Below are 15,252 nucleotides of genomic sequence, written 5' to 3' on the forward strand. Positions count from 1 at the left end.
GGCGTGTTTAACCTTTGGTCAGAGGCAGAAAAAAACCTGACTTTCTAATTAGACGATGGCAAATAAATAGTCCGTTCAAATGAAATAAAATATATCTTTACATTTTAACCAAATTGAGAGGATGCGGTTTTAAAGCAAACACTATTACAGAGTTGTAGAGGTACATATCACTGCCCATAGTTTACCCTGGTCAATCACAACACCGTCATTTGATCGTGACGGAATATGGGATAATTTCTACAAAGACTGAGTTGAGGAAGGGAGGGAGTCAAACACAGCCAGTCAAATAGCAGTTTGTCTTACACACAAAGCTACGGCGCGTTCCATTTGTCTACTCGTTGAGTAGGAAGGGGCTTCAGCTGTTGACTTTATAACAGGACGCGCGTCCAGAGGGGGACTATAAATTGGGGGCCCCCCTTCTCCCTCTCAGTAGCTAACGGTCCGAGGAGTAATAACTAGCGCTAGAGAACCTCACTTCTGTAACAATGGTGCACGCCGTCATCTGCTCACTGGCAGGTAAGAACACTTCACGAGATTTATTATTAATTATTCAGGGATATGTTGTATTATATTCCATCTTTTCCAATTTTACATATTCACATAATACACACGGGGAAATGCAACCATGCTGTTAAATCCCATAAGGTTCTTAAATAGGAGAAATGGCAAAATTTCCTGAAATTTATTTATTCCAATCGTTCTCGACGCCAGGTTTATTAATTTTCTGGTAATGGAATTATAGTAATTACCTGATGTTGTTATGCCATCGACTGTCAGCTCAATAGGTTGATATACAAAGGACATTTGTCATTACTATATATGTAGTTCTATCTCTATCTGTTCGTTCATTTATCGGTGACTTCAAGTAAGAAATTGTTGGAATCTACCTTTCGAACCGATTACGTTTCTTGGAAATGTTTCCCTGGTAACCATGTACGACCTGCCACACCATCTTTCCTCCGACATTAAGCTGATGTCATACAACTGAAATTATAATCAAAACAGCGTTCAACCCAAGCAACTCAATTAAATATAGCAAGGTGGCCCAGTACTAGATTCGACCCCTGACCTGGATGCATCGAAACAAATGTGTCCGTGCAAGACTGTAGAGCGGCACATTGATGCGACACCCAAACTCCCATACTTTAACATAGGCTTACGATAGTCGTAGCTCTAAGATCGCTTTGTGCAAGTGGGCCCTGGTACCCGGTTACGTCCATCAGGGTTTATCTAGGCATTGTCAGAGACCGATATTTCTCATGTAAAGAAAATGGCAGTAAACATTGCCGAATTAGAATTAACATTTCCTAATTTCGTTTAATACATCAACGTTAAAGATATTTCGAAGAAGTAGTTCTAATAATTACTTTTACAGTCTCCGATTGGAAACAGAATACCTCTGAAATTAGGAAATAAGGATGTTCCAAGCCCAAAATTCCCATGTTTGCCAAATTACCTGCTATGAGCACTTAGTTCTCAATCTGGCAATGTCTTGAATATATCAACCAAGTAGATGTTCTCACTGTAAGTATTCAGCAGCTGCCTCTGACGGCCATGTGCAAGGTTGTCATGGTATAAAATAATACATGGGTATGTTGTTTAAGTAAAAGACTTAAAGAAATATTCTGAGTATCATTTCAGACACTTTTAAAAAAAGGACATCAGCCAACAGGGCATCGTTTGTGTCAGACTTTTATCAAATAATATATGTAAAACATCTTAAAGATGTATTTGTTAAATTAGAATTATAAATAATTTTACATGATTTAGAAAAATTAACACTTTTCTTTGTAAAGAAAACAGCGATCTACACAATTGATCCTAAAGTATCCTAGTTTGTGGGAAGAACGGTTAAACGTGAATACTGTCTACTGAAGGTTGCGTGTTTCAATGAGCAGGCTTCTACATAGTTCCAGGGAGATTGTATCTAGGTATATGTTAATGTCAGTGACCTCGGCCTGTCACTATATCTCGACTCTAACACCGTATTATTTTTCATCAGGGTTGCGGCGGAGATAATGCTTGCATTTAAACTTATCTCCGACCAGCCTCCTCTTGTACAGGGTGCACATCAGATGACGTCGTGACTTTGGGCGGGACATTACAACAACGGGCTCCTCATGTCGCTGTTTACACGTGCATCAGAGTATTGACAATCGCTTCAAATTATTAATTCTAGAATTCTTGATTCTATAGTCTTGAAATATAATTCAGGTATCGTTGATAACTAAAAATACAGATAACCGTGGTCCTACTTTATAGGACTGGAGTGAGTGAGTGAGTGAGTTTGGTTTTACGCCGCTTTCAGCAATATTCCAGCAATATCACGGCGGGGGACACCAGAAATGGGCTTCACACATTGTACCCATGTCGGGATTCGAACCCGTGTCTTCGGCGTGACGAGCGAACGCTTTAACCACTAGGCTACCCGACCGCCCCTTAAAGGTCTGGAAGAGCTGAACTTAAGAATATTGACAGTAATCTTCCGCGCATACCCTCGCGTCATATAGCTGGAATATTGCTGAGTGCGGCGTTAAACAACAAATTAATTATTCAGGAGTACAGGCGGTCATTTGAATACTACTCCTGACACTATTACGCAAATAGTCATAGGATGCGGTTCATCAATATAGTTTTCAAATTTGATTTTTTTATGCGTTTAATTTCACTATATAGTAACCGTTCAGTGATACTGTTCCATCAGTGGTAACGACAACGTCGTGTTTGTCCCCAGGGTCTTCTTCTACAACTGTCATACCACAGAACAATGCCCCATACATTGTAGAGGGTGCCCCCATGTCTCTGTTAAATAGAAGTCGTTAGCCGGGCATGTCATCGCTGCCCTCAATGCGGAAATGAGTTGGCCTACAGTTGGACTATTATTGTCGATAGATACATCTAATGCCAAAACAAACAAATCGGCCACCCCCTCCCACAAATCGCCAACATTGATGAGGTCGGACTCAAACTTAATCCTGATGAACCATCCACATCAATGCCAGGAAGTAGATGACCAGCGTCCCCTACTAATCCTGCACACACAGGAGGATGTAGACCTCCCCTGGTCGCGTGACGCCGAATTGTCTCTGATTATATCAGGAATATTCCACGTTGTCCAATTGCCGCGAGGACAGCGGTAGACAAACAGGCAACCTGCCTGAAAACACGCGGGACGGCGGCTAGTTGTCTGATAGAAGTCTCAATAGCGTATTGCACGTCTTAGGAATATTGACGAATTAAGATTATCCGGTTTTATTAAACAGGGAGGATCCAGTGTGTGTTTGTTCATGGATTTTCGTTTTTTATTGGGGACGATAGCTGTTGCTAAACGAAGCTGTGGTATTGTCACAAGTTTAGGTCGAAGTGGGCCAGATACGAAGCCTGTCGGGCATAGGGGTTGTCGTGTCCTTGGGTAGTAATTGTGCCAGTGGTAATCTCCTGGTACACATCAAACTCAAGCAAGAAGCATGTAATGTTTGTACTCTGCTGCATTCTGACTTCATGCAAGCTCAACGAACTAGATCAGCCCACATGAAACTTAATATGCAAAATGTATACATTCGTCTCCGACTGTTTGTTTCCCGCGTTCACATACACACATACACCCTTCACATAGACCTTGTCAAAATAGTTTTTCGGTCACTGCATACAATTTGTTCTCTGAAAGGGCATCCAGCATGCCAACGAACATATCTTTTTCGTATACCTGAGGGCCGGGCCATGGTTTTACAAATATTAGCAATGTTTTTTTAATGGTGGCCAAGGTTTAAATAGGTAAGACCACTGATTTTATGATTTATCGTTGAAATGGTCACACCTTTGGGTGTAACTGATCTTTTCAATGATTAAACCTCGGATCCGATTGGTCTAACCTAGACAACGACATGGTGTTGATCGCTATTGTCTGGCCAGACACATCTATAGTACGTTCCTCCACACTGACTGACTATTGTAATTGTCTGTTCCAGTTGTTGCCCTGTTCCAGGTCGCTGCCTCCAGTGGTAAGTACAGACAGTCTTCTCTTACTTCAGTTGATGCGTTAACAACTGTTACTGTCTTTTCAAAATGCAACATGATATGTGGAATATCATTTATATGCTGTTGCATATGCATGGATGCAAGAATTCAAAATAGTTACTTTTTGTATTTCACCAAATGTGCGGGGGTACAAGCAACTAAGTATGTAACAGGTCCGTATTGTTTTTGTGTGTGTGGAAGGTGGGGGTGTTGGGGGAGAGGGGAAGGAGCGTTGTTGCTTCGGGTGTTCAAGAGGTCGCCTTCTGCCTTAGCAATTTCGGCTGACCCTCTTTAGGACTCATGTGTGTGAGTAGGGAACACATATAGAGTTTTTTAGTATTCATTTAACTTCTGTTTTTGAAAAGATTTTATTTCGTATATTGTTATGATTTCATTTTTTATCTTTGACTGCTCTGTTTATAAGCGTTCGAGTAGTTGTCCATCTCTCAGAAATAGAGTTGGCTTGGCCTTCGCTATTGCCTCTCTTTGGTGGGGGCGTAGGATGAAACATGCATTTTCGTGGCTCAGTTGGGGTGGGGGTGGAGGGTAGGGGTCGGGGTGCAAGAGCATATCAATTCTCATACCTCATTGACACCAGTCATTAATGGCAAGGGTATTATATTGTTCAGTAAACGTTTGCTACAATGACGGCGGATATGAGTCGGCATCTTTTAAGACTTCTTCATATCAAATGGCTAATATTTATAGTTTCAATAGTGTTTCTATTAAGTGTTGTGTTTGCAAAAAAAAACGCAAACAGTTCAGAGGTGGCTTTGAAAAACACCGATGTTGACATGTCTCCAGCACGAAGTCCCCGTGTCTAACACAAACCTGTTCCCCGTCGCATTAACCATGCTGAGGCCCGACAATCCGAGGGCTTGTATTAGCATTTACTTAGAATTGAGTCACGCAATGGATCTGCCGATGTCAATGATGTCGTTAGCTGTAGCTCGTTGTCCCTATTTACCCTCTCATTTCCCGCGCGAATCTGCCCCGAGTGTGCGATGAGCAGACGACATGTTTGCGGAGCAGGTTTGTCAATTTGTTCCACAACACAACAGACAGCTAGATCGTGCTTGATTTCCTTCTGACTTTAAGGAAGTCAGTTTTTGAGGAAGTTTAAAAACGAGCGCATGTCAGCCATCCTGTTGGCCTTATTATGTTCGCACGGACTCAAAAAGATCAGTCCCCATGTTCCAAGGCAGACTGTTATATTCCGACATGAAGGCTCGTGTTCACATGCCCCCCTGAGGGCAGCGTCTACTGGTGTTTATCACAGTGGGTTAACGGTGTCTGTTGGTTATTAAACGCCGCATGCACATACCAATTTCCCAGCCTGTAAATAATCGAGTCTTGACCAGTGGTTGATATTATGAACAACGCCGGGGTACGATGGCACGCTATCAACCAAGTCACCGAGTCTCTTTGATGATACAGAATGCAAATTTGTCATAAAATCATTCTAAGTATAAGTGCTACTAGATAATCGGTCCCAGTGTCTTAAATCAACTATACCTATAGTGTATCTTCATAATGCAAATATCGCTGAGAGAGACTAATACATACAGGGTATTCGAATTATATTTAATAACGTGTTTGTCTCTCATCACCTGACCTTACTTGAATGAAATATTTTTTTATTTTTTTTGGGTTAAATATAGTAACTTTTTCACTAAAAAACATAATGAGTTTTGTTTACCTCCTTATACCAGTTCCCAACGCGTGTGAGTACAATGCAAATGTTAGGCTATTTTAATTGTATGATTAAGTATGGGAGATGCATGACCTCGTAATAGCTGATACTTCTACAAGTCGGGGTATATACTGATGAATACAAATAAGGGAACACAAAGCAATATTGAAGGATAATGACTACTGCTGAATTCAATGAAAATGGTTCATAATTCTCTGATTATCCTCGGGATATACAGAATGTCGTGCCTTCCTTTATAGACAGGGGCGGTAGGATAGCCTGGAGGTTAAAGCGTTCGCTTACGGAAAACCCGGGTTCGATTTGTCACATGGGTAAATGTGTAATTCCTGGGGTCCCCTGTCGTGATATTGATGGAATAATGTCACAAGCGGCAATAAACTCACTCACTAACTCTTTGATAACGAATCCTTATTTGTTTCCATGAGTATAGACTACCTTACCACAGAGAGGGGCGTGCGGCAGTGTGTACACTACCCAGGTGCCCTTCGATGCTGATGTAGCTGCCAACACCTCTCTTCTACAGATACAATGTATCTTTTATTCATTTCAGCGTCTGGATCCTGCCCGACTCTCTTCAACTTCTACGCCCATCCTACAGACTGCACCAAGTTTTTCCGCTGTTTCTGGGGGTCGCCCGTCGAGTTCTCTTGTCCCGCCGGCACCCACTGGAACCAACACATCCTCACCTGCGACCACGCCTACAACGTCCCCTGCGCTACCGCCATCTTGAATCCTATCTACAAGTTGGTGAAGGACGACGGCTACGGCTATCAGAAGGTCGGCTACGTCAACTACGACGGCAGCAAGGGTTACGAGAAGGGCAACTACGGCTACGCAACCAACAAGGGCTACGAGAAGGGCAACTACGGCTACGCAACCAACAAGGGCTACGAGAAGGGCAACTACGGATACGTGACAAGCAAGGGTTACGATAAGGGTAGCTACGGGTATGAAAGCAGTAAGGGGGATAATAAAATGTACGGCGGCTCGTACGTGAGGTCCAACGACTACGACAACTACGGCAACTACTTTGGAACCGTTGGCTACACCAAGCAGACCTACCCACCCAGCGTTGGACACAACTACGGAGGCTTCGCAGCTAGGGCCGGCTTCGCCAACTACAACAACGGCTACGCAAGGCCACAGTACGTCACCAACGGCTACGTGAAGCCCAACTACGGGGGTTATTCAGCGGGAGGTTATGCCTCACGTGCTGCAAGCGGATATGCTCGAGTCGGGGACCCCATCGTTGGAAGGGTATACGGCAAGGCTTCATACGCCACCAAGAATTACGGTGGTTGGAAGAAATAAGATGGAGGACATCTGTGATGCTGACTTCTATTATCTGTCCTCCGAAGGTCACATGACCTTCACCCTTGGACGTTCTTGTCTTTCCATTGCGCGGGTACAAAACACTAGAAGCTGTTTCCATATTATGACCTTTTGTACGATTCTGTCCTTGTTTCTGCCAAATCTTTGTGATAACTTCAGTAATATGCTTCAAGAGTTCAAAACATCTAACAATCTTGATCCGTCTTGCACAGAGCAGTTTTAGCGATAAAACTATTGTACTCCTATACTTAAACATGGACTTATCCCAGTTGGAGAACTAGATAAGACCGCTTCAGGCAAGCAAGTCATGTGGATGTATTAGACTAGACACTTGAGTGTGACTCCAGTCCTTATTATGATGTACACCTTTCAAACTGTCCAATGGACACCGTCGCTACTGAGTATTTGGTACGTAGGGTCATCTTGACCAGGCGATTTATTCATCAGCTGAACCATGTAGAATGTTGGTAGTGCAGCCTAACAGAGCTGCTTTACAGCCCCTCCCTGGGCAGCCATTGTCTGCTGACGGCGTAGCTATCAATCTTGTCGGTAGAGCTCTGTGCCATCACGCACCAGATACCAATAGACGAGAGCTTCTTGCTGTAAACAGCGCGTCTTCACAATGCGGCATATCGTATATAGAGTTGGTGATTTCTCAGAGTGTTCAGAACGGCAGCGTAAATTAGCCAGACTTGCAAAAATCAAACCATAGCAGTAGTGCGCTTTCTTGTGCCTGTCAGTAGTCTCGCCATTAAGCCTACGTCTACAGCTTCGCTGGGTCCTGCGCTAGCCCGATTTGACACCGGAACAAATTTTCGAGTGACCGCGGAACCAGCGAACGCCTTCAGCATGGTTCCTTTAATGACGTCACTTCCGACGAACCCGAGTGTACGAATGTAGATAGATGAACCGATGTTTTGAAGTGTTTCACATAAGGTTCTTGTATAATTCTGTAGTTTTTTGTACATTCTAGTTTGATATTGGGTCGACTGTCGGCCGTCTCCTATTTATTTCTTAACCCGTGTCATGTTCTGAATGAAAAATGCATAGTATATTTCTACCTTATTTTTATACACACGTGTAAATCTTCTACTTTTGTGATGCCATTATGTGCTGTTTCAGTATATCTAGAATAAAGGTTGGGTATGACATAACTCCATGTCGTGTTATCTCTGCTACATAAGGGTGCACGGGTGGCCCAGTCGTCTAAGGCGCCGCGATTCGCTGTGAAGAGTTGCGTCTCTTGGACATATCCTAAAACCTATGATTGTGGGTTCGAATCCTGGTTCGCCCCGATTATGTTTCTAGGTTTGTCAGCACCATACCCGTTTTGGGTTTCACCCAAGTGGTAAACGTCTGAGACCTGCATCACTTCGGGCTTTCCTCCCACATTAAGCTGACACACCGTGATATAACTGGAATACTGTTAAAAGCGACTGTTAAAAGGGGGGTTGAAGCCAACTCACTCACTCACTCTGCTACATAAGGGGGCATACCAGTAGTCCAGTGGGCTCAGCCGCCTACAACTATTTCTAGTTGGTTCAGTTTTAGCCAACATCCAACATGGGTGCATACTTTCTTTTGCCGGCAGTTTATATAAACTGTTCAGGGCGGTGGGGTACCCTAGTGGTTGAACCGGTCCGATTCCCCGCCAGGGAACAATGTGTGAGGCCCATTTCTGGTGTCCCCCACCGTGATATTGCTGGAATATTGCCAAAAGGGCGTAAAACCATACCCACACACTATAAACAGTTCAACGCATCTTTAATATCATTCTCTCATTCTGGGTCACATAAAAGACCTCATTTCCTTTCTGACTAATATAACATTCCATATTCAGCAAGAAGGACGGGTGGATTTCGTAAGACAAATTATTAATTTGCTCCACACGATATAAAAGATTGTTATGCTGGAAATTATCTCCCCTGGTCAAACCCCCTTGTGAAATAATACCATATATGATGGTTAAGGGTGTAGCATGTTTTCAATTTGTAACTGCTTGAAGTCAGTGAGTATCAGTGAGTAGTGTTCCATGCCAATAAGCAATATTACTGTTGTAGCAGGTCACAACACAAACCCTGCACCATTATCCAAGCAAAGACTTTCAGAGTATAATGGCAAGCAGTCATCCAGGAACCGACTGTTTCAGTTCAATGGCTGAAAAACAACAGGTATACATAATAAGGGACCCTTTCAAACACCTGCTCAGTAGTCATTTCAACCATCCGATCCTCATTCTCAGGTGCCATTTTGACCACACAATCCTAATTCTCAGATGTCATTTCCACTACACAATCCTCATTCTCACCTGTCATTTTGACCACACAATCCACATTCTCAGCTGTCATTTTGACCACACAATCCACATTCTCAACTGTTATTTTGACCACACAATCTTCATTCTGAGGTATCATTTTGACCACACAATCTTCATTCTGAGATATCATTTTGACCACACAATCTTCATTCTGAGGTATCATTTTGACCACACAATCTTCATTCTGAGGTATCATTTTGACCACACAATCTTCATTCTGAGGTATCATTTTGACCACACAATCTTCATTCTGAGGTATCATTTTGACCACACAATCTTCATTCTGAGGTATCATTTTGACCACACAATCTTCATTTTGAGGTATCATTTTGACCACACAATCTTCATTCTGAGGTATCATTTTGACCACACAATCTTCATTCTGAGGTATCATTTTGACCACACAATCTTCATTCTGAGGTATCATTTTGACCACACAATCTTCATTCTGAGGTATCATTTTGACCACACAATCTTCATTCTGAAGTATCATTTTGACCACACAATTCTCATACACAGTATTTCTTGTTCATGTAAATATATTAAAATAAAACATATTCGCTACATGTGATTATGAATTTTATTCATATGTAAGATTCCACTTTTTGTAAAATCACTTCTCAAAATTATCACATGATTCATTAGAGTTGTTTGTACTGAGTAGCACCATGAAACCAACATGGGAAATATTTGTATGGTGGTGATCTACACAATGTGTATATTCCTGCACAGTGCTCCACAATCCTGAATATCTAGCCACTACAACCATCCACAACCAATAGTACTACACCCTGGTATAAAGCAACATATAATATATACAGCAATGAATTACTGATCAATAAAACACTGGGGATAGTCTTCACATTGAAAATTGAAGTGGAGACACCAGCATATCATATACAGTGAAACCTCATTAACCCAGACACCCCATCCTGGAGATTACTGTTGGGGATGTCTTCATAAAAAAATAATCACTCCCTGACTCTGGCAAGTTGGCGATCCTGGAAACTGACTTATTAACAGGGTTTTACTGTGAACATTATTGTCTGGATTAACAGGGTTTTACTTTGAACATTATTGTCTGGATTAACAGGGTTTTACTTTGAACATTATTGTCTGGATTAACAGGGTTTTACTGTGAACATTATTGCATTATTGTCTGGATTAACAGGGTTTTACTGTGAACATTATTGTCTGGATTAACAGGGTTTTACTTTGAACATTATTGTCTGGATTAACAGGGTTTTACTTTGAACATTATTGTCTGGATTAACAGGGTTTTACTGTGCACATTATTGCATAATTGTCTGGATTAACAGGGTTTTACTGTGAACATTATTGTCTGGATTAACAGGGTTTTACTGTGAACATTATTGTCTGGACTAATGGGGCTTTACTGTGAACATTATTGTCTGGATTAACAGGGTTTTACTGTGAACATTATTGTCTGGATTAACAGGGTTTTACTGTGAACATTATTGTCTGGATTAACAGGGTTTTACTGTGAATATTATTGTCTGGATTAACTGGACTTTTCTGTGAACATTGTTGTCTGGATTAACAGGGCTTTACTGTGAACATTATTGTCTGGATTAACAGGGTTGTACTGTGAGACATTTCTGTATGGATGAACAGGGTTTCATTGTGAGCATTAGTATCTGGATAAACAGGGGTTTGACTGTTACCGTATTGTCTGGATTAGTGGAGGTTTCACTGTCATAAATCAATAAGTAACTTTTGTACAATTTCCTTCAACTTTCACACTTATTCTCCAAAAGATACATATACATTATATTAACATAATAATCAGTCCAGTTACAGTGGAAAAACCACAACATCTTGTGCCTGAAGCACGTCATAGAACAAACAGATTTGTAAAACATGTAAAACCTTTGCCTTATTTCACAACAAATAAAAAGTACATTTCACCCTTTCCAAACAAACACAAGTATATAAGTAAAAGCTGCTCTAAGACATCTAGCAATAAAACAGTAACAACAGAAATGTGTGACACAGCCAACTTGACACTTAAACCATTACAATGAAGTCATGCTATTGTAGTTGTAGTTGATTCTAAAACAGGAATTAACTGGCCATTCTGAAAGAACATTTTAACAAGTAAAACCGATGCAGCTACAGTTGATTTCTCCATGACATAGTGCTGTGTTGCTATATAGAATCTGTATACAAGACAAGCTACAGATCTAGCTCACTACTGATTTGTAGACCAACACAAAATCTGCATACATTTTACCAGACTGCACCCCTATGTCGGCCTACCCTGTTCACGTGACTGTGCAAGTAAGGTACTGCAGGAGTTAATGTTGGCTACTTTCAAACAAATGTATGTTTCCAGTGCTCATGTCACACTTTCCATGTGTGCACAAGGCAAAAGCCTGTGATGCCCAGCGTCAAGTGACCCTGTTATTCTGCCTTTATGTTACAATATTCAGTCTATATGTTACAGTATTATGTCTATATGTTACAGTGTTCTGTCTATGTTACAGTATTATGTCTATATGTTACAGTGTTTAGCCAATGTTACAGTATTCAGTCTATATGTTACAATATTCAGTCTATATGTTACAATATTCAGTCTCTATGTTACAGTATTATGTCTATATATTACAGTATTCAGTACTTATGTTACAGGCAAGTGGTGAGAAACATGAGTAGTTTTCCGGGCAGATGTCACGTGTACAGTATTGCATGTATGACATGGAAATGGCAAGACATGATCTGAAGGCTATATACAACAGTCGGGGTAATTACATCCCCTGTCTGTCACACTGAACACATGCAGTACAACGCAGTACAACACAGTACAACACAGTACAACACAGTACAACCGTATTTCATCAACCAACGACAGACAGCCTTCCGACAGGAACCCGTGGTACATTGCATATTATCAAGGTATGAGTTATTGCAGTTATGCCATGATCAGTCATGACGATATCCCAGCAGGCTGTAGTGTAGCCAGGGCCAGGGAAACCAGTGGTCAAGATGTGACCAGCGGTCCAGACACTATCTGCCAGGTCACTGCTGGGAGCTACTTCTCCGAGATGGCCATCCATCCATGTTCTGTAGACATTATGACCAACCAATCACCATTTATGTCCCCTCTAAACTCTATGTAAAGCTGCCTTTAAATCCCCAGGGGAAGTACTTCAGCCATTTACAGCCAAGCTGTGTCATGAGTGAATTGTGTCAGTGCTCGTGCAGTACACGCCTATCACAGCCAATATACAATCAAATAAACAGGACTCTCATATTATGTTGGCTATCATTAAGTGCAAATACAACATCAGAGTGCAGCCATTTTTCAGAAGCCAGGTCATGTGATCAGCTGCTACTTCTTGATTGGAGGGAGTAGTGGATCATCTTAGCTGTCATTCTGAAACAAACACAAACATGATGTCAGCCCTTCAAAACCATATTTTTCATTTGGATATGTTCTTCATCCAATCTTTAAGTCAGGACAATTTTTTGTTAGATCCTTTCAGTCCTACATGTTTGTTTGTTTGTTTGTTTGTTAATGCGGCACTCACCAATATTCTAGCTATATGACGGCGGTCTGTAAATAATTGACCAGACCAGATTAGACCAGACAATCTAGTGATTAATGCCAAGTGCCAGGCAGGCTAACAACAAGTACAAACATTTTACATATTTTGGTATAACATGGCCAGGTATTGAACCACCGACCTTCCACTCTCCGACAGACGCTATCCACCAGACCACGGAGACAGTCCATTTCAGTTTCATACCATGTTTCATGTATATCTACGCATATTATTTCTTGTATCAATACACAACATCACTACCCAAGGATATGATATATTATCATACCTGAGTGTCAGAATAGTGAGATCTGATTGGTCCACATGATCTTGATAAAATACTATGTATCCCGCCTTGGCGGGAAATAAATTTCTCATCAGGAGAATAATTCCCTTTTACCCAGCCATAAAGAAGACAGGCTGCATGTGGATTTCTTAGAGACAAAATAAATCCTTTTTACCCTGCTTTAAAGCAAAAAGCCATCATCTTGTGGTATACAGCCTAACGGCGGATGTATAAAACCCTATGTACAGCTTATGATCCTGCTACAAATTATATTATGTCATGGTACAGAACATTGTCATGCATATCACAGGAGTATCATGGTACATGTTGCATGTCATGTTGTCAAAGGTGTACAAACAAGTATATACTATCCTAAATCATATCAAGTCCAAATTCACTCTAGTCATACAATATGGACTGAAAGCCTGGGTTCCAACCCATTTAGCTTTTAACCTTCTTCCAGGAAACATGTTCAGAAAGCCATTAACCCCTATCACCAACACTACAAAAACAAACGTGGACCATTTAAGGACTGGTGTTAGATCAACAGAGCTTGTATGATCACCAGCCTTTCTCACATTGTCCTTAATTAGCTGATGTTGTCGGACTGCCCCTCACTGGAGTGTCAACAAACACATTTGAGAAAGGTGGCCCAAAACACATGGTGACCACTTGCTTGTTAGTGGACAGAGCAATTCAAAGTGTTGTGTAAATGTTCAACTTGAGCCAAATCTAATGACCAGAGGTCTGTAACTGAAGCCAGCCATTGCTTGACTTTGTGGTAACAAGTAAGTTATGCAGCATAATTAACAAAACAAATACAAGGTGAAATAAAATGAGGTTATTTTAGAAGCACAACTACTAAACTAATAACGTCACTAAACTAAATACAAATACCATCAAATTTCATTGAAATCAAATCTTAGAAATTGCTACTGCTAAACCAAGATCTCAGGACATCCCATTGTGGGTGACGTCAGAACAACGACGAAAATCACACATGAAAATGATATTAAAATGTTCAATTGGTTTGGAGGGGTAGAGTATTTAATTCTGCGCAAATGGACGGATGGATCGACTGACAATTTTTTTAATGTACAACGGACAACAGTTCATGACATGAGCTCACATTGACTTTGTCAAAGTGAACTAAAATTTGTAACGAATCTGTTGCTCCAAAACATATATAAACACCCCTTGTTTAAATATGAGTTCCATTATTGTGTTGTTTTGTTTGTTTGTTGTTTAACGCCGCACTCAGCAATATTCCAGCTAAATGACGGCGGTCTGTAAAATAATCGAGATCTGGACCAGACAATGGGATTGGGATCGATGCTATGTATCAACCAAGTCAGCGAGCCTGACCACCCGTTCCGTTAGTCGCCTTTTACGACAAGCATAGTCGTCTTTTACGGCATGCATGGGTTGCTGAAGACCTATTCTAACCCGGAATCTTCACGGGTCAGTTCCATTGTTGTACATACCTGGAGTATGTGTTATCAAACACGAGTGTGTACAGCCCTGTCTGTTTGGCTGTGAGGGTGCCCTGCACGGCCTGCCTGTGGGAGTCACACTTGCAGGGCGGCACCAGGTCCTCCGCCTCACTCACGGGGGTGGACTCATTCTCCCGATACTTCACGCTGAACACCACATCCTGCAACACAAGCAGAGGCTTCTCATCACACGTTCCCTTTCAGTGATCTGTGACAACTGCATGACACACAGAGGCTGGTTCCACTCTCTAAGCTTAAAGATGATGATATAACATATAGAGACTAGGGTGCCATTGTAAAAAACAACCTTAGCGCTACAACTGTCGTAAGTCTATGTTAAGGTGTGGGAGTTACGATCACCGTAGCGCTAAGATTGCTTTGTACAACGGCACCCAGGTCTTTTATTGATCTGGTCGATGATTCTATTGATAGCCAATATCTGTATAAGGAACGTTATTATGATAAGCATCAAATAAATGGCAGTTTGGTGCAAATATTTCAAGATTTGTTTATCACATAATGTAGGACGC

General features: G+C 41.4%; 2 protein-coding genes across 5 annotated transcripts in view; one reads left to right on the forward strand and one right to left on the reverse strand.

Moving 5' to 3' along the window:
• The first annotated feature begins 386 nt into the window (after positions 1-386).
• LOC124112198 (shematrin-like protein 1) lies at positions 387-8,217 on the forward strand. Of its 2 annotated transcripts, XM_048382526.1 has the most exons (4): positions 387-516; positions 3,969-4,001; positions 6,282-6,550; positions 6,590-8,217. In XM_048382526.1, exons 1-4 carry the CDS (start codon positions 486-488, stop codon positions 7,040-7,042), a joined length of 786 nt encoding a protein of 261 aa, XP_048238483.1. In that variant the 5' UTR covers positions 387-485; the 3' UTR covers positions 7,043-8,217. The 2 variants fall into 2 exon arrangements, with proteins under 2 accessions (XP_048238483.1, XP_046328160.2); XM_046472204.2 differs by having other exon boundaries at positions 6,282-8,217.
• Positions 8,218-9,946: 1,729 nt separating this feature from the next.
• Positions 9,947-15,252, reverse strand: part of LOC124112199 (FYVE and coiled-coil domain-containing protein 1-like) — a 41,197-nt gene continuing 35,891 nt past the window's right edge. For all 3 annotated transcript variants that reach the window (XM_048381653.1, XM_048381654.1, XM_048381652.1), the window contains 2 exons: positions 14,714-14,883; positions 9,947-12,777 (listed from right to left, as the gene is read on the reverse strand). In XM_048381653.1, coding sequence (XP_048237610.1) covers positions 12,726-12,777; positions 14,714-14,883 — 222 coding nt within the window. In that variant the 3' untranslated portion in view covers positions 9,947-12,725. The remainder of the gene's footprint in view (positions 12,778-14,713; positions 14,884-15,252) is intronic.

Source organism: Haliotis rufescens, unplaced genomic scaffold (genome assembly GCF_023055435.1).
Source record: "Haliotis rufescens isolate VD_foot unplaced genomic scaffold, xgHalRufe1.0.p SCAF_4, whole genome shotgun sequence".
Lineage (NCBI taxonomy): Eukaryota > Metazoa > Mollusca > Gastropoda > Lepetellida > Haliotidae > Haliotis > Haliotis rufescens.

What these genes read in the sequence shown, in the direction of transcription:
- LOC124112198 (XM_046472204.2), top strand. Translation starts at nt 486, where the DNA reads ATGGTGCACGCCGTCATCTGCTCACTGGCAG. An exon ending in CGTCATCTGCTCACTGGCAG is followed by an intron (nt 517 to 3,968) that starts GTAAGAACACTT and finishes TGTCTGTTCCAG; the next exon opens with TTGTTGCCCTGTTCCAGGTC. An exon ending in CCAGGTCGCTGCCTCCAGTG is followed by an intron (nt 4,002 to 6,281) that starts GTAAGTACAGAC and finishes TATTCATTTCAG; the next exon opens with CGTCTGGATCCTGCCCGACT.